A 19,328-nucleotide genomic window follows, 5' to 3' on the forward strand; every position below is an offset into this window, starting at 1 on the left:
TCAAAGAACCAGTGTGGGTTGGCTGGTGGCTTACCCTGCATTAGTGAAGCCAGATTATTTACAGTGAGATTGAGATGACACATAGAAAGAGAACAATGTAAGCAAAGCAGACAACAGCATAGAATTAAGAGGAAAAGTGTGGTGAATGGATTTTGATATGCATCAGTCTGCAGTGACGTACATATGCACTAGGGGCCATAAAGATAATATTAGATCACCTCCTGAAGTGGTAACAGATTTAGAAACAGAAAACCGGAAGTCCTAGAACGGTATGGGAGCAAAACCAGGAGAAGAGTATCCTTATGATTCAGTGACCCTGTTCGATCTGTCACTAAATTCATGACTGCTGCATTCATCCCCCTTTCCACTCCAGGCATGGATTAGTGAAATCATGAGTAGCAAACAGGAAATAATTTAGAATGCTGACAGAAGGCTGACCTTTGTATCTCTAGGACTAGAATATAAAGGGTTAGCAGTCACAAACAGGCTATGCAAAGCCCTGTTTAGACAAATGCCTGTGAGTGCTGTGATCAGTCCAGGGCACCATGTTAAAAGAGATATCCTAGCCTCTCAAGGGTTAGCAGCATAGATTCAGCACCATGAATGTGGCAAATGAAACAAGAGGAGTGTGCTCTTTAATTGGAAGGATTGGTACTGAATGTCATCTGATTGATATTTTCAAGATGGTGGTGAGAGAGGAATCAAAAGAGAAATTGCTTAGGGTGAGGACAAGTTCAGCCAGGTAGAGAAGAGTGTTTGTCGGGGCAAATTGGTTGGATCTATGTTCTAGGGGAAAAAAAAGAGACACGAGGCCTTCTAATGGGGAATATCTCAGACTTTGGTCCAAAATAACAACCGCTTATTTACTTCCGTAGATGCTGCCTGACCTACCGAGTTCCTCCAGCATTTTGTGTGTTGCTTTGGATTCCCAGCTTCTGCAGAATCTCTTGTTTGGAAGCGTATTCTTCATCTTCAGTGAATATGAGGCGGTGAAGAGCCATGTGAGGTGTCCCGGATGTTGGTATGAAGGGACTGGACAAGGGCAAACAAGATTAAGCCGAGTTATGAGGAGTTAAGTTTGGTGGGGCAAGAACTGGTAGAAACAATGGGTCTTCAGGGCAGTCCTGCTTGTGGACCTTGGAGAGGAGACAGAAGTGGGCAGTGTGGGGCTGGTGCACTTTAAACCTCTTGGCTGTAGAGGGGAGACCTCTTGGTGTGATGAGACCTGTGATGGTTCCTAACGTGAAGTTTTCAAGATGTTACAGGCAGTAAGGGTGGATGGAGAACTGCCACTTCTATCAGGGTGCCCTGATAGAGGGTCACATTTTCAAATTATGATATTAGGAAATCCCCTAACCCTAATTCAATCCTGACCTCCAGTGCATTTGTGTGGAGTTCTGCCTATGAATGCATGGGTTTCCCAAGGGTACTCCAGTTTCCTCCCACATCCCAAAGATAGGCAGGCTGACTGGACACCAGAGTAGGTACATGGTAGAATTGGGGGGGATAAGATGGGAGTATGTTTAAATGAAAAATAGTGAGTCAACATAGACCAAATGGGCCAAATGATCTGTAAAGAAATATGAAAAAGATATTTTATATTGCTCTGCCAATGATAGTTGATGATAGGTTAACTGGTCATTTTAAGCTGGATATTTAGTGTTTAAGTTGATTTTACAGAATACAGATCATTAGGACGAAAGTATGCATATAGAGTCACATTACACAACTGAAAAACAATGTTACTGAATGATAGGATATATTCAGCAAATTCTCCCCAGGCTCATAAAAGTGGCCATTGAGTAAAGGAGTCAATGGGTCTAGGTTGACTTCAGGATGTAATTACTGTCTGCAATCTAAATCCACTTTGATGGAGAGACACTCTGCCAAAGGTATCTATCCTTGGCCGACCCTTGACTACTGGAATGGAAGTACTTTCTCAAAAACATCAAGCTTCCAGCCAGTAGTCCTCCTTTGAACATCAAAATCAAGATAGTAATAGGTGTTTAACTAAGTCTTAAATCAGGTGTGCAGGACACCTGGGGACATTTGCATCTGAAGAGCACACTACTCTACTCTAAGGATCAGCAAAAACAAATCTTGAGGTCACTTGCTGCCTACAAGTCAAATTTCTGAGATTTACATGTCAAAGCACGAGGCCACAAAACTTTCTGTATAAAAATGCACGTGTGATCATTTCCAGACAAAATCATGCCAGTGATGTGGCCTTTTCCATTCAGGAGCCTTCGACGTTTCCATTTTGACAGATAAATAGAATCACTTCAATTGTGCACAATGTGTTTGAAGCTCTTCCAACGTAAACAGGCGCTCGCAGATCCAGAAGCCACTTCACAGTTGCAGTAGCAAAAAAGTTAAACTCACTGAGTTCTGCCTGCAACGGGATACTTCACAAGGCAGCTCTAAACTTCACCAAAGATCACTCACACCAAAACAGCTAAACCTCCCGCTGTCACAGAGAAAGGCAGCATGGAAACCAGAAACCACCCATTTAATCAGTCCATTCCTCTTACTCTCATCAGATTCAATTACTCACCTGCACACTCAGGCAACTTACAGTGACTAAGGAACCTGTCTGGAATGTGGGAGGAATGCAACTGGTCACACAGACAGCATGCAAGCTCCACACGGACAGCATGCAAGCTCCACACGGACAGCATGCAAGCTCCACACGGACAGCATGCAAGCTCCACACGGACAGCATGCAAGCTCCACACGGACAGTATGCAAGCTCCACACAGGCAGCATGCAAGCTCCACACGGACAGCATGCAAGCTCCACACAGACAGCATGCAAGCTCCACACAGACAGCATGCAAGCTCCACACAGACAGCATGCAAGCTCCACACAGACAGCAGCCAAAGACAGGACTATAAGACAATTGCTCAACTAACTGTTGCTGGTGTGTCTGTCTCTCACTCTGTGTCTGTGCATGCTCATACCTGTGTTGTCTGAGAAAGTGTCAGCATTAAAGACCACTGCTGCAATAGACCCACATGAAATGGCGGCAGCATACTGGCACAACTGTTAGAGCTGCAACCTCACAATGCCAAGAACCTGGATTCAACCCTGATCTCTGGTGCAGTCCATGCAGAGTTTGCATATTCCCCCTGTGAAAGTGGCTGCTTCCCCAGTTTACAGACTGCTGTAAACCGTCCCTGGTGTGTAAGTGAGTGGCACAATGGGGAGGGGGTGACGACATGGAGAATAGAAAATGGGAGCACTGTTGAATCAGTGGTTGATGATCAATTTGGAGACAGTGGAACGAAGGGTCAGTTTCCTTGCTTTGTATCTCCAGGGAGTGCAAAACCGACTGGCCAACTCGAGGTGAAAGCTCTGCTTGGACAGTTTCACTGGACATCTCTCTCAATAAGGGATCCCTGCTCAAAGCCTCAGTGGGCAGGAAGCCACTATAGACCCAAGTGACTGCGTGTAGTCTATTAATGGTCAGCGTTAAGCATCACTGACCCTCACAAAGCTGGATCAGAGCACAAGGATGCGATTCAAGCACAGGGAAGGAATCAAAGCAAAGCCTTGTGAAGCCCAAATAAGCCTCTTTGTGTGGATTTCTTTTCACTGTCTTCTGCCCCTTCTTTGTACAAGGCCTGGCAGTGAGTGGAAGCCAACACCGAGGTTACTCAATGAGGAAAGGACAACGCTAGAGGGAAATGTTCATCCACACATCAGGAAAGGCACAGGATACGCAGGGTATTGACCTGACCATATCGACATCACAGCAAATCCTTCACTATCACACTAGAAAAGACACGGGATACGCAGGGTATTGACTATCACAGAAGTACACAACTTTAAGTATCATAGGTGCAAGAACAAATATCCCAGAGTGCTTTAGAAAGCACTAATGTACAATATATTACCAAAGCTACACAAACTTAGCGCAGATGACACTGCATGAGAAGCACAAAGAGTAAGACACAAAAGTATCTGGAACAAAAAGCAAACTGCTGGAGGAACTCAGCAGCCAAGTGGCATTTGTGGAGGCAAAGGGGCAGGTGGGGCTTTGGATCAAGACCCTGCCTCAGTACTGAGAGTGTTGAGGGAATGTAAAGAGGTAAGAGGGTGGGGTGAGGCAAGGGACTGACAAATGATAGGTGGATCCAAGTGAAGGAGGAAAGGGATGGAGTCAGCAATCATGGCTGGTGGGTAATAGGTACAGACAGATAAGGAGAAACAAAAGCAGGTGGGGCAGGATAGGGTGAGGGGACAGAGGCTGGGAGAGGAGGTGATCAAAGCAGACACTGGAAGGGACAGCAACAGAAAAATAAGAATAATCCTTCAAAGCAAAATCACAGCGATGAAGTGAAGGAGCACGTGCTGGAGATAATAGGGTAACACATTTTAAGAGCTGAAAGCTGCACAACAAGCCCAAGAACTCTCTCCTGCAGGAAGCCTTTTTTTTTAATTAAAAATGTGTGGTTGGGTTACTGTGGAGTCTCTCAGTGTGAATATTTCCCCAACTCTGTAGTCATGCAAATGGAACTAGCTTGTATGGGCATCTTGAGTGGTATGGACACTATGGGTTGAATGGTCTATTCCCATGTTATATTGCTGTGACTCCACATCAGTCAAACAACAAACTAAAATACCAGTTCTCCATCAGAACTCATTCACAACAACACTGCTCCTGCACTGCGTACTGGGCAATTTACATACAGTGACCTCACTGCACTGCTCTTCTCGTCTCTGCTTGTGTACAAGACTTCTCCCTCTCTTGCCATTAAAAGACAAAGAAGCAGAGGACAGCCCTGTTCCTGTCCCGGCCCTCACGCTTTCGCTCATTGACAAGTTTCACATCAAGATAACTTTGTGTTCAATTTCAGCACACAAAATAATTCCCCAAGTGCTCCGTTTACCCAATCTTCCCCGCATCTCCCATGTTAAAGGGAGCAAGCTTAGTTAAACGCCAATGTTAGATGTAGGGAACACACATCTCTTAAAGCAATTACTAAAAGTTATGCACCCCCACCCCACTACTTGATCCATATATGAGTCTTGATAACAGAAGCTTGATACAGTGGCCTTCCAAAACAGTTAGGCTGACTTTCTCACAGACTGCTGGTCATCGTAAACAATATCACAATGCACAAACATCTTTTAGTAGCTGGGACACACCCCTGTAAAGGCCAAAAATGTGGAAAATTAGCCACTGGGGATAAAAATGACGGAGTCACTCATGCGAGGCGGAGGAACTCTGCACAGAGTCCCAGGGCAGGCTGTGTCCAGCTGCGCCACCTGGCCACTGATCGTCTTTGCAACCACGGCCTCCTACAGGTGCGTGTTGAAAGCATACTAACATGCCACCTCACCGTGTGGTATGGAAACTGAACTGCGTTGGACAGGATAACCACGGCCTCCTACAGGTGCGTGTTGAAAGCATACTAACATGCCACCTCACCGTGTGGTATGGAAACTGAACTGTGTTGGACAGGATAACCATGGCCTCCTACAGGTGCGTGTTGAAAGCATACTAACATGCCACATCACCGTGTGGTATGGAAACTGAACTGCGTTGGACAGGAGGACTCTACAACGGGCAGTTAATATCAATGGCACCATCCAGATCATATATACCGAAGGGTGCTGGGAAAAGGCCAGGAATAGCATTAAGGATTGCAGTCACCCTGCTCATGGACTGTTTGTCCCAATCCCATCAGGGAAAGTGCTATGAAGCATTCACACCAGGACCACCTCAGATTCAAAGACAATTACTTTCCCAAAACTGATCAACACCTTTCACCCATTAACACACTCCACCACTACATACACGTCAGTCACTCCTCTCCGCAGACCCCCAGCATCGTTCATCCCCCTATAAACTGTCACTGTACGCTTACACTCCACACCTCATAGTTACACCGAACTGACAGTCACTGTCCATTTGCCCTGCTGCGACCAAAGAGTTCCTCTCGTCAAGAGTCACGTTGTCACTTCATTTCCTGTCAGTCACCACCCATACATCTGCACTTTATCTACAACCGACCTATGGAATCTAACCTTGTGTATAAACCACCATACTCAGTTACTTGTACATTGTGTCTTACAGGATTGCTTTTCTGTGTGTTCTTTACGCTTACCGTGTTCTTTATACTGCATCAGTCCCAGAGCAACAATCATTTTACACTTGTGTACTGAAGAATGACAATAAAGTGACTGGGATCCCTTGAAAAGGCAGACTGCAGAAAAATAGGCCCTACAGCCCAACAAACACCCACTTACACCAATTCCATTATACTCTCCCCACAACCTGCCCCAGATTCTACCACTCACCAACATACCAGGAGCAATTCATGATGGACAATTAACCTGCTGAGCTGTAAGTATTTGGGATGTCGGAGGAAAGCAAGAGCGCGGTGAACCCACGCGGTCAGAGGGGGAAACATGCAAAGTCTAGGGTCAGGATTGAGCCTGGTACCCTGGTGCCATGAGGTAGCAGCTCTGTGAGAGTCTGAAGGCCACGGGTTACCAGCCTCACTTGGGAAACTTGCGAGTTCGTTCTCACGAGCTGCGCTGACATTGGAGGATATACTGACATTCTGACAAGACACCATAGCACGTGACTGCAAAGTAACAGCAGAGAGTTGTGCTTACACATCACTGAAGCCAGGCTCCATTTCACGGGCTCTGGGCAGACACCTCGCTGCCTCAGTAAAGTAGCCAGCCCACAAACACCCCACCCACCCATTCTGGATGTTCTCTCTTGGACAAGCCCTCCCACTGGGCATAAGACACAAAAGCTTGCAGCTGTACTACCAGGCTTGAGCTCAACTACACGCACGTCAGTCACTCTTCTCCACAGACCCTCAGCATCCTTCATCTCCTAAAGCACATTCTGACAAAAAGATGTACTACTGACCTCACAATCCACCTCACAGTGTTCTTGAACTTTGTTTACCTGCACTGTACTTCCTCTGTAGCTGTAACGCTTTATTCCGCATTGTTACTGTTTTACCTTGTTCTACCTCAATGCACCCTGTAATGATTCAATTTGTAAGAACAATATGCAAGACAAGCTTCTTCTCTTCATCTTTATACTTGTACCGATCTCCTCAGTACAGATCGTTAAGAGCACCAAATTTCTTGGTGTTCACCTGGCGGAGAATCTCAGCTGGTCCCTCAACACCAGCTCCATAGCAAAGAAAGCCCAGCAGTGTCCCTACTTTCTGTGAAGGCTGAGGAAAGTCCATCTCCCACCCCCCTCCTCCATCCTCACCACATTCTACAGGGGTTGCATTGAGAGCATCCTGAGCAGCTGCATCACTGCCTGGTTTGGAAATTGCACCATCTCGGATCGCAAGACGCCGCAGCGGATAGTGAGGTCAGCTGAGATCATCAGGGTCTCTCTTCCCACCATTACAGACATGTACACTACACACTGCATCTGCAAAGCAAACAACATTATGAAGGACCCCATGCACCCCTCATACAAGCTCTTCTCCCTCTTGCCATCTGGGAAAAGGCACCGAAGCATTCGAGCTCTCATGACCAGACTATGTAACAGTTTCTTTCCCGATGCCATCAGACTCCTTAATACCCAGAGCCTGGACTGACACCAACTTATTGCCCTCTACTGTGCCTATTGTCTTGTTTATTATTAATTGTAATGCCTGCACTGTTTTGTGCACGTTATGCAGTCCTGGGTAGGTCTGTAGTCTAGTGTAGTTTTTTTCCTGTGATGCTTCTACGTAGTTCAGTGTAGTTTTTGTACTGCTTCATGTAGCACCATGGTCCTGAAAAACATTGTCTCGTTTTTACTATGTACTGTATCAGCAGTTATGATCAAAATGACAATAAAAAGTGACTTGACTTGATGTAACAATAACACAGCAATACCAAAAACCCATGGTGAATGCACAAAATTCCACTGTACTATTTCACGGCAAGGAAGGTACTTCTCTATTAGCCTGGCCAATTTATTTTTCCTCAATCAGCATCATAAGATGGTGATCATCTCCTCGCTTGTTTAGTTGCTAGTCATGGGATCTTGCTGAGCTAATTAGTTCTTAAATGTTTTAGGACACAAGATTGTGAAAGGTCCAAGTTCCACATGTCTTTTTTCTCCCTTCTTTCAGTTCCCAAGATCAACGCTGATTTTTTAATTATAACTTAAGAGTAATTTTTAATGTATTGCTGCAAAACAAAAAATTCCATGACATATGTCAGTGATAATAAACCCAATTCTGATTCTTCTGCCCGCCTGGGACTCCATTTAAAATTCCATTGCTTCAAGCAACTAATTCTGGATAAAATCATGGGTAGATTTTGGATTCTAACCCACCATACAAACATATAAACATATTTAAGTGACTTTCATGATTAACTCATACACTCTGGCTGCTGTCCACCTAACAAGCAGAAATGACCAGGCCTACTCTCTCATAATCCTTTGACATCTAAATACTTTCAACTTGTACGTGACCTCGCATGGTGTAACACCTCTCTCTTGAGGAGGTTTAAACCATTTACACATATAAAACAACCCTGAAGCAGTAATTCTTGATCATAATCTTGTTAACTCTTCTTAAGAGATTGCCCAGGCTCCAAAGCGATCCGTATTGGCATTTCAGTTAAATACCCTCTGTTGGCAAATGCTTGTCCATTGCCAACATTCCAGTGGAATTCAAAGAGGCTTACATCTGTTGCCACTGACTTCCATCCCCCGTCCTCAGAAGGTCTGTGGTATTTCAATCTCTGCCTCCCAACTCAATGAGTAATTCAGAAATCAGACAAAGGTCAGCAGCTTCCTTCTGCCACACAAGTCTCTAAATTATGACAGGCACGTGCACTTGTCTGATCATGGCAAAACAAGGAAGGACCCTCCCCAAATTGATGTTCAGAATCACCCAAACACCCTCAGCAAATTTATCTGGAATAGAGCTCCTAAAAATACCATCACCCAACAGGAAAAAATATAAGGTTTGCACAATTTGATCAGTTTCACATTTTCTCCAATAGCATTATCAACAGAACAGGCCAGATAAGTCATTATCTTATCACTGGATTGTGGACAAAACAGCAAGTTCACCATAGGGCTGGATGCAAACCCTCAGCAACACAATGCTTAGAAACCTTGTTTTAGTCATGACACAATTGGCGCACACAACAACCTGTGACAGCACAGTTACACCCATTGTTCCTTTCACCTACTGTGCAAGTAACAGCACTTTTTGGTGACAAAGATTAGTAGCCCCCTCCATAATGGTACATGTTGCACTGAGAGGCATGTTACACTGGGTAACGTATTCCATAATAAACAAAACCAGCCTTTTCATTTCTATTCATGTTCAGTATGATGTCACTCTGAGCATAAAGCTCTGAACCCCTGGATCAGATTACAGCTTGCAACTCACTCCCAGAAATCCATCATTTCACATAGACCATCCAAATCCCTCCATTACATTCCAGTCCGGATTCACTCCCAGGCACTGTCATTGCACAGATCACTAGGACAAGATGGTCAGATAATGTCCTCCTGCAAGAGGGACCGCTCCCGAAGTGAGATCAGATGCACTCAATCATTTAATAATTTTGATGGTTCCTACCTCGTGTGTTCGTTGCCATGTCTGCCACTTTTTGAAATGCATCCAAGAAGGCAGCTGCTGCCAGTACAGTGGTCCTGAGAAAAAGGAAAGGAGAGAGCATGATGTCAGAAATTATACACTCTGAATTTTAAGTCGATATTGTTGGTACGGCCTGCTTCTGCCATCCTTGAGCAGGCAGTGGTGAGTGAGCTGCCTTCCTGAATCATGCAGGTCCTTTAGGGAAGATGTTCCCTTGGGAGGGAGTCGCTGTGTTTAGACTCGGCAACGATGAAAGAACAGCAGTGAGTTCTCCTTAGGATGTTATGCCACTTGGAGAGGACCTGCTAGCGATGGTGTTCCCTGCCTCTGCTGGTCATCATGGTGGAGGAGACTGGGGCTTTAGGAAGTGCTGCTGGAATGACCTGGATGGGTAACTGAGTGAACTTTTTAACTGATATGTCCAGGAGTCATCGTGCACTGGAAATGAATATGTGGGGAGGCAGATGGAACACAAGTTAACTGGGCTCCTTTACCCTGAATGGTGTTGAATGTCCAAAGTACCGTGGCGGCTGCACTCACCCAGGATGAACGGAGAGCATTAGACGCCTGGCAGATTCCCATCTCCCTTCTGTAGTCTGTTTCCAGTGAAGCAGCCGCCATAATCAAAGACCCATCCCCCATTTCCCCTCTCCCCTGGGGCAGAAGACACAAGCACCTGAAAGCTTGTATCGTTGCCTTCTATCCTGTTGTTGTTAGGCTCCTGAATAGAAGGAAATAGGCCCTTCATCACATCACACCCCCCCCCCCAGCACATTGATAATGGGTATTATATGATGATAGATGTTATATCTGAACACATGCAGTACATGGAATAACATCGATGAACTTTTAGCACAGCTAGACATTGGCAGATATGACATTGGGGGCATCACTGAGTCATGGCTGAACGTAGATCATAGCTTAACATATAAAGATACAGCTTGTATCGAAAGGACAGGCAGGTAGGCAGAGTTTGAGGGGTAGCTCTTTTGGGAAAAATTGAAATCAAATCCTTAGGTGACATAGGATTGGAAGACGTGGAATTCTTGTGGGAAGAGTTGAGGAACTACAAGGGTAAAAAGACCCTGATGGGAGTTATATACAGGCCTCCAAACAGTAGCCAGGATGAGGGATATTAATGATAACAGGAGTCATTTTCCCTTTTCTTTTGAAAACACTGACTTCAGTTCTTTGCAGGAATGGGACCCACTCTTAAGGTTTCACAACTGGCTGCTACTCGATATACCAAGGACACGGCCTAGAGGACTAGTGCGCCTTTGTGGTACTGCAAGCCCGAGGCGCTGATGCCTTTTTTGCTGGAGGGGAAGGGAAGTCGTCACCTTGCTGCTGATTATGCGTGGGAGGGGGAGATGTGGGGGACTTTGGGATTCTGACATTTGATTGTCATTCATTCTTTGGGGCACTCCTCAGTATGTCAGGATGTATACTGTATACTTTTCTCTGACATTGAAGGTACCTTTGATCTGTGAGATAGCCTGGACCAGTAACCTGTGCTCGATACCACATGGAGAGCATTGAATTTGGCTAGAGGCAGGTGTTGGTGAAGATCTCAGGAGGAAACAGGGAGGGCCATGTTGGAAATGCTCACCTGCAGAGTCCCACCATTATTGAGGATGGAGGTGTTGTTGAGGCCCTCTCTACTTGTTAACTACACCATGTGGCAGGACTGCTTCGAGCTAGTGAGCTTGTTCAGGTCTATCAACTGCATGGTATTTATGTGAGTTGGCTCTTCTTAATTTTTGGTTATCTCAGCATTATGTTGCAGCTATATAGGACCCTGGTCAGACCCCACTTGGAGTACTGTGCTCAGTTCTGGTTGCCTCACTACAGGAGGGATGTGGAAACCATAGAAAGGATGCAGAGGAAATTTACAAGGATGTAAATTGGGGAGCATGCCTTAGGTTGAGTGAACTTGGCCTTTTCTCCTTGGAGCATCAGAGGATGAGAGGTGACCTGAAAGAGGTGTATAAGATGATGAGAGGCATTGATCGTGTAGATAGTCAGAGGCTTTTTACCAGGGCAGAAATGGTTGCCACAACAGGACACAGGTTTAAGGTGCTGGGGAGTAGGTACAGAGGAGATATCAGGGGTAAGTTTTTTATGCAAAGTGGTGAGTGCGTGGAATGGGCTGCCAGCAACGGTGGTGGAAGCAGGTATGATAGGGTCTTTTAAGAAATTTTTGGATAGGTACATGGAGCTTAGAAAAATAGAGGGCTTATGAGTAAGCCTAGCAATTTCTAAGGTAGGGACATGTTCTGCACAACTTTGTGGACCAAAGGGCCTGTATTGTGCTGTAGGTTTTCTATTTTTCTTAACCTTCTGTAGCACTTCATAAACCAAGGCCAATTTGGCTTGAGAGGAACAGTAGAGCGAAGACACAAGATTGTAGATTGTGCTGGTTTTGAATTGCCAGATGTGTTACTGGGATGGAAGTGGTGCCAGACAACGTGATGGAGGGTGTTCTCTGGAGTAAAGACACTGTGACACCCAAAGATAGATGCATCTACCATCAGAGGGGATAAGATTTTCTTGCAGGTTGAATAGGTGGCAAGGAAGGCAAATTGATTGCGAGAGGACTGGAATATAAAAGCAAGGACTCAGCCATCAGACAGCACCTTGGAGGGAGATAAGCAGATGTGCCCCTTCATCTGGGCTCTGATGAAGCAACTCTACCCTGCCTGCATTCAGGGTCCAAATTGAGGCAGTTGTCCATTCAGTTTGACTCCTCAGTTTTGAAAGTCTTGGTAATGGTAAAACTAAGGGATTTGCTGAGGAACTTCAGAAGGCACTTCAGAACAAAATGTAAAGGTGGGTCAGGATCACAGACCAGGTAAGGATGGGCAATTCTCTCCCATTAGTGAACTATGTGAGCTTTTAGGGTAACTCAATAACTTTATGATGATGAAGAGTTTTGTTTTAAATATACAGATGAATTAAATTTAAATTGTAGTGTAGTTAGAACTCGAGACTCTGGATAATTGGTAACATTACCCCTGCAACATCACTGTAGCCACCACAGATTGGGTAGCAGGGGTCGAATAAAAATATTGACCACTGCAAGCTGATTTGATTAGGTGGAAGCAGCTCTCTGCTTTGGCTCTACATACTTGGTCTTCACAACCCAGCTCCCAAAGTTGCCTTTCACTGAGACATTATTCAAATGAGATCACAGGGTACCTGTGGATGAACAGAGATATACAGCTGCGTATATACAAATTGCTAAAAGCTAGTGAGTTGGAACATTAAACATCCAGGACAATTAGCAAACAAGGCTCCAATAAATTTAACAAGGAGTTTAGGCAAAAGTACTTTACAGGTTGAATGTGGAACTTGCTGCTATGTGCAGTGGATAAGAATGGAAGCATTTAGTGTCAATTTGGGAAAGCAGGCAAGGTGTGTGAGAGTGAGTGTGTATACACACTCTGGCTGAAGACCTCACTTCAGGATCTGAGACTTCAATGAAATCTGGTAGTTAAACCTAATGATGGGTGTCATACTTTGTTAAATAGAATGATAACCACTGAATCCCAACACTGTAAAACCAATCAGGTCAAGGAATTCTTGAGACCACAGGTCTCATGAAGTACACAAAACTGCAACAGACTATTCATTAACTGGGAAACTAAACTGCAATGTTGCTCAAACATCAAGATTATAGTCCCTGGTTAATGCTCTCTGTAGAAAGAGAAAATTTTTCAATGAGAATTAAAGTGCAGTGCTTAGGTACTGTCACAGCTTCCTCGGAGAAATGGCAATTTCATTGTAAGAGGGTTTCAAATGGCATTCTGGTTTATTTTTTCACCCACCCAGTTACTTGACATGTTGGGCATTCAGATTTCACCTGAACACCTGTTCCCCTTACCTGAGCTGGGAGTGAAGTTTGGCGGCTTTGGCATTGAAGTCCTCCCAGATTGGGTATGATCCCTACAGGGAAGCAAAGGGCATAATTACAGACTGCAATGAGGCAATATTATCCTCTCAGTAAAAGGAGGGGGGTGGAGAGAGGGATAAGGAGGGGGAGAGGGATAGATTGGCACACATAGGATTCACTATATTAAACTGCAGAAATTGATAAATCTCATTGACATAGAAATTGATCTAAGGGATGACAGGGAAACAACATTCCTGATGAATGAGAAAATAAGAACTGTCAAATTACAGAGATGACCAATTTCATTTGAAACCAGTTTTCTATGTTCCACTGCTGTTGACATTGGTCAAAAGAACTCTGCTCCCTAGTTAAAGAGCAGTGCTCTGTAACAGTACAATATAGATCAGTACTGCACAGAAACAGGCCCTCAGGATGTGCAGACCATGTCGATTTTAATTAATCCCACCTGCCTGCACATGTCCCTATCCTTCCATTGCATTCATGTCCATGTGCCTGCCTCAGTATCTCTAAGCAGCTAGTATTGTCCACCACTTCTCCTGGCTGCACTTTCCACCTACCACTTTGTGTAAAGAAAACATACTTCCCTCACAAATCTCCTTTAAACTTCACCCCCACCCCCATCTTAAATCTATACCCTCTAGTATTTGAGGCCAAATACAGCTCCAAAAGATGCAGGAAGTGGATCTTCTGATGGGTGCTCAGATACAATGAAACTGCCCCACTCTAGACGGAGTAAACTGTGACAACACTGCACTGATTTTAATGGGAGTTGTGTGAACAAATTTCTGGTCCATTGTCTAACTTGATTTTTCTCTCCCCAAACACTGCCTGGCCTACTGAGAATCTGCAGGACCTTTTCTCTTTCCTACATGCTCTATGTGAACTCCAGACCCTTCACACTCTTCAATGGTTCAACAATCCCAACTGGAGAACTGGAGTTGGCCAATGCCAATTGATTCAACGGTGCAAAATCTTGCCTCTGGTTTATTCCATAAACACTAATTATTTCTGGCTGACATATTGGGGGTTTCCTCACTTTGCCGTTAGGTGTTTCCCACACTGTGTGATCTTTCACAAATAAAAATGCACCTAAAATTTTGGAAGCAAGTGTCAGTTTTTCTCTTGCTTTCACAGTATCACTGTGACACATATTCTTCAAGATGCTTCAAGCCAGACTACAATTTGATTTCAGATTTAGGAAACAATTCAGAATGCAACATATAGAATACTTAAATGTTTACATCCCTCAATAATAAATCATGATGACAAATATGAAACAGCATGGAAACAGGCACTTGAGTCCACTAACTCCCTGCTAGCCATCGAACAGCCATTCATACCAACCTCACAGTCCATCAACTCACCCTGGATTCTACCACTTACACTCAAACCAAGGCAATTTACAGTGGCCAATTAAGCTGTGTGTCTTTGGGATGGGGGCAGGAAACAACAGGAAGTGGAAGGATCGCTCCACACAGTCACAAGGAGAAAGTGCAAACTCCACCCAGACAAAACCTTAGACCAGGATTGAACCTAGGTCGATGGAGCTGTGAGACACAAGCTCTACCAGATGCAGCATCCAAGTGATGCTTTCTAACAACTCTTGAATTCACAGTTGCCCACTGACATTGACGACACAGTTAGACAGAGAGGTGAAAGAGATGTATGGCATTCCTACCTGCATATCTCAGGGCACTGAACACAAGGGTTGGGATATCATGTCATACTTGGACAAACTGTTGGATTCCTTAGACTAAGTATTGTGTACAGTTTTGGCTGACACTGTGTAGGAAAGATGTAACTGAGTTAGAGAGGGTACAGATAAGATTCATGAGGATATTGAAGGGCTTGAGGGTTATGGAGCGACGGAAAAGCTGGAGTGAAGGTGACGTAATAGAGGATATAGAACTGAGCAGTGAAGACTGGGCAGATATCCAGCATGGTAGGGTATCTAAACCTAGAGGGCACAGGTCTAAGGTGAGAGAGACAATGATTGAAGAGGATCTGCTGGGTGTGCTTTCCCTATACAAACAGAAGTTGGTATTTGGAATGAGTTGCCAGAGGAGGTGGAGGAGGCAGGAACAACTGCAACATTTAAAAGGCATCTGGACAGGGCAGGAGGGGAGAGGGAGGCAAATGGGATTAGCACAGATAAGCAACATGAGCCTAAGGGCCCATTTCTGAGATGTACCAGTCCATAATTTTACATACACCAAACAAAAACTAGTCAGATGATCAGCTCTGCCATTTTGCCATCCATAAACACTTCCTGTCAAATCTGCCTCACCACCAGCCCAAACAACCGCTCCTCACCCTGAATGAGCACATCGCAAAAGAAAACTTCGTGCAAACAAGATTGGTAAGTTGGAATCTGCAGCACAGCGTGCACCAGAATGGTCTAAAGGTGTGGCAGATTGCTCCCGAGATGCCAGTCTGAGTAAGCTGCTTGTAAAGTGCGGAGATGTCACCCAGAACTTTTGACAAACTTCCATTGATGCACAGTGGCGAGTATCCTGACTGATTGCATCATGGCCTGGTACGGGAACAGCAATGCTCAGGAACGGGAAAGTGCTGTCCATCACACGCAAAGCCCTTCCCACCACCCGGTGTATTTACACAGATCGCTGCCTCAAGAAAGCAGCAACCATCATAAAAAGACCCCACCATCCGATCCAGGCCATGCTCTCTTCTTGTTACGATCACACCACCAGGTTCAGGAACAGCTATTACCCTACTACCGTCAGTCAGGTTCCTCAACATGCAACTGATTCCACAACTTACAGGCCAGCTTTCAAGGACTCTACAACTCATGTTTTCAGTATTTTTTCACTTGTTGTCTTTTGCACATTGGTTGCTTATCAGTATTTATGTATAGATTTTCATAAATTTTATTGTAGTTCTTTATTTTATTTTAAATGCTTGCAGGAAAATGAATCTCAGGGTAGTATATAGTGACATATAGTGACTTAGATAATAAATTTACTTTGAGTCTTCATTACTGTGAATCAGTTGTCCTCTGGGTTTGTTTATGTAGCCCAGCAATATTCTGCTGGCTACACCGTGCAAGACACCTCATTCACAGGCCTGAGAACAGACTCTGAAAGCAAAATTACAGAGTCGATCATGGAAGAAGGTGCCCCAACAAGCAGGAAAAAGGATTTCAGGACACTGAGAATTGCAACAGGCCCTCTCACTCCTGGGACTCCCTGTTCAAATTGGAGGAAGTATAGAGAACCAAGAGGGCATGCAATATGAGAACACAGAAACTTGTGCAAGCCAGCAGGTAGAAGGACTGCTTTGCAAACTCCATCTCCCGTCGTCCATCCACTATCTCCCACCCCATCTGCGGTTTCCTCATTGGCCATGTCAGAACCCTCTGAGCTGGAATGGAAATCAAGCTGATGTCATTGTCCTGTGCACAAGTGCACCACCATTCTCCTGGTGCAGCAGTCACGCCATGACACGGCCACAATTGGAGCAACAGTTCTGGAGCTTCAGCTGGAGCTCAGACCTGGCCCAAGACATTATGGAATGTCACTGCAAACATGACATTGGTGAGACAATACCTAGAGTATTACATGTAGTTCTGGCCACCTTGCCATAGGAAAGATGTGGTTAAGATAAAGAGGTTGCAGAAACAATTGGCAAAGATGTTGTCCGGATCGGTGGGCCTGAGTTTCAAAGAGGGTCTGGATAGGCTGGGATGTGTCTCCCAGGAGTGAAGCAGACTGAGGGGTGACCTTTTAAAGATTTATAAAATCATGATATGTATAGATACGGTGGATTGTCACAGTCTTTTATAGGACAAGAGCGTCTAAAACTATAGGGCACAGATTTGTGAGGGGGAACACTTAAAGGAGATCTGAAGGACACGTTTTCCATACAGAGGGTAGTGGATATGTGGATCAAGCTGTCAGAGGAGGTGGCAAAGGCAGGTACAATTACAATACTGAAAAGCCAGGTACACTGATAGGAACGCTTGGAAAGATATGAGCCAAATACAGGCAAATGGACTGGTTCAGACGGGCACCTTGGTTGGTATGAACAAGAAGGGCCGAAGGGCTTGATTTCATGCTGGATAAACCCATAGCTCATCTAGCTGTGCCACTCCAGTGAGACACTGCCTCAAAGTGCCAGAGACCCAAGTTCGATCCCAACCACTAACACTGTCTGTGCACGTTCACTCTGTGACAATGTGGGCCCCAGTTTCCTCCAAAAAACCAAAGACACACGGGCCAGGAGGTTTACTGCTGCAAGTTGTCCCTGATGTGCAGGTAAATGGTAGAATCCAGGGTAGTTGAGGTAAGAACAGAGGTAAGGACTTTTTAATAAATGGGATTAGTGTAGGATTGATAGAGATGATAAGAGGCATGAATCGCATGGACAGCCCAAGACTTTTTCAGAGCAAAAATGGCTAATGTGAGGGGGCATAATTTTAAGGTGATTGCAAGAAAGTATAGGGGGATACCAGAGGCAAGTTTTTCTGTGAGTGTGTGTAATGCATTGCCAGAGGTGGCGTAGAGGCAGATACATTAGGAGCACTAAGAAATTCACATGGATAACAGAGAAATGGAGGGCTATGCAGGAAGGAAGGTTTTGCTTTGAGTTAGATTAAAAGGTCAGCGCATCACGGGGCCGAAGGGCCTGTACTAGGATTAGTGTGGTTGGGTGGCTGATGGTTGTGTGTGACTCAGTAGACTGAAGGACCTATTTCTGTACAGTACGACTCTACAGAGGGCAGGCATGAGGTAAAGGAGGAAGTCCTAAGTGGCTGGGAGAGGAGGGGAATGAAAGGCAAGGCAGGCGAGGAACCTCAGTGCATGAGTGGGAGAGGAGAAAGCAGAGTTGAAGATACAGAGAGCCTCTGAGAAGGACAGTGCGGAGAACTGTGCCAGGCTGCAGCTGGGACTCCATAACAGAGCCATTCATCACACTACAGGCTGCATGTTTCCTGATAGACGGACTTGCACACAGCACGGTTTTATGGATTCAATAGACTGAAGGTTGGCAAACACATCATCAGGCAGTCACAGTAACAGAGAGCACTGGTCTGGATTCAGTGAAAGGAATTGTTCATTGTGGACAATGTCCAGACTGCATACAGAGTCAGGGAGAGGAGAGGAGGGGGAGACATTCAGTGTGGAAAATGTCAAAAGGGAAGGATGGAGATAGAGAGAAAAGGGGGCAGAGGGGCGATGGGGCTGAGAGGATGTTGAAGAGCGTGAGAGGGCATGACGCTTAGCTTGCAGTACTGAGGGAGTGTGAGGGGACATGAGGAGGCAAGAAGAGAGGAAGGGAGAGCTGGAGGCAGGGGAGAGGGGATGGGGAGGAGGCAACATACTCTGGGAGGGAGGGAGGTAGAGGGGCAGAAAAGGAGAAAGGGAGAATCTGCCTTTAATAGTCCTGGAATATCTCAAAACCAACAATTTATTTCTGAAGCACCACTAGAATCGATGGGTAGAGCATTATTTAGAAGTGCTTTTCGATAGGCAAAGTGCAACAGAACAGTGCAATGTGGTGAAGAGGGGGTTGTGTGGAAAGGCATCACAGCCGGCATGGATGAGATGGGCTGACAAGCCCATCTGTGTGCTGTACATTTCTATGACTTTGGCAGTCGTATTGTGCACAGCAAGATCTTTCAAATGGTGGAAGCATCCCTCACCAGAAGAAACCTGCCTCCAAAGGGGAGATAACCACTTGACTCGATCACAAAGAACCAGGAAAAAGGGGCAATCTCCCTAACCATGCCAGCACTCTGCCCTGCCTTTGGGTGAATTACCTCCACAGCATCTCCCTGCACACTAGCGCAGCACCAGGGA

The 19,328-nt window shown here is 45.2% G+C and overlaps 1 protein-coding gene across 8 annotated transcripts in view; it reads right to left on the minus strand.

The window, feature by feature from the left end:
- The window catches only part of mtss1lb (MTSS I-BAR domain containing 2b), a 199,851-nt gene that overhangs the window by 116,467 nt on the left and 64,056 nt on the right, over positions 1-19,328 (minus strand). For all 8 annotated transcript variants that reach the window (XM_059992513.1, XM_059992518.1, XM_059992516.1 and 5 more), the window contains exons 2-3: positions 13,480-13,541; positions 9,579-9,652 (exon numbers count right to left, since the gene is read on the minus strand). In XM_059992513.1, the coding sequence (XP_059848496.1) occupies positions 9,579-9,652; positions 13,480-13,541 (136 nt within the window). The remainder of the gene's footprint in view (positions 1-9,578; positions 9,653-13,479; positions 13,542-19,328) is intronic.

Source organism: Hypanus sabinus, chromosome 17 (genome assembly GCF_030144855.1).
Source record: "Hypanus sabinus isolate sHypSab1 chromosome 17, sHypSab1.hap1, whole genome shotgun sequence".
Lineage (NCBI taxonomy): Eukaryota > Metazoa > Chordata > Chondrichthyes > Myliobatiformes > Dasyatidae > Hypanus > Hypanus sabinus.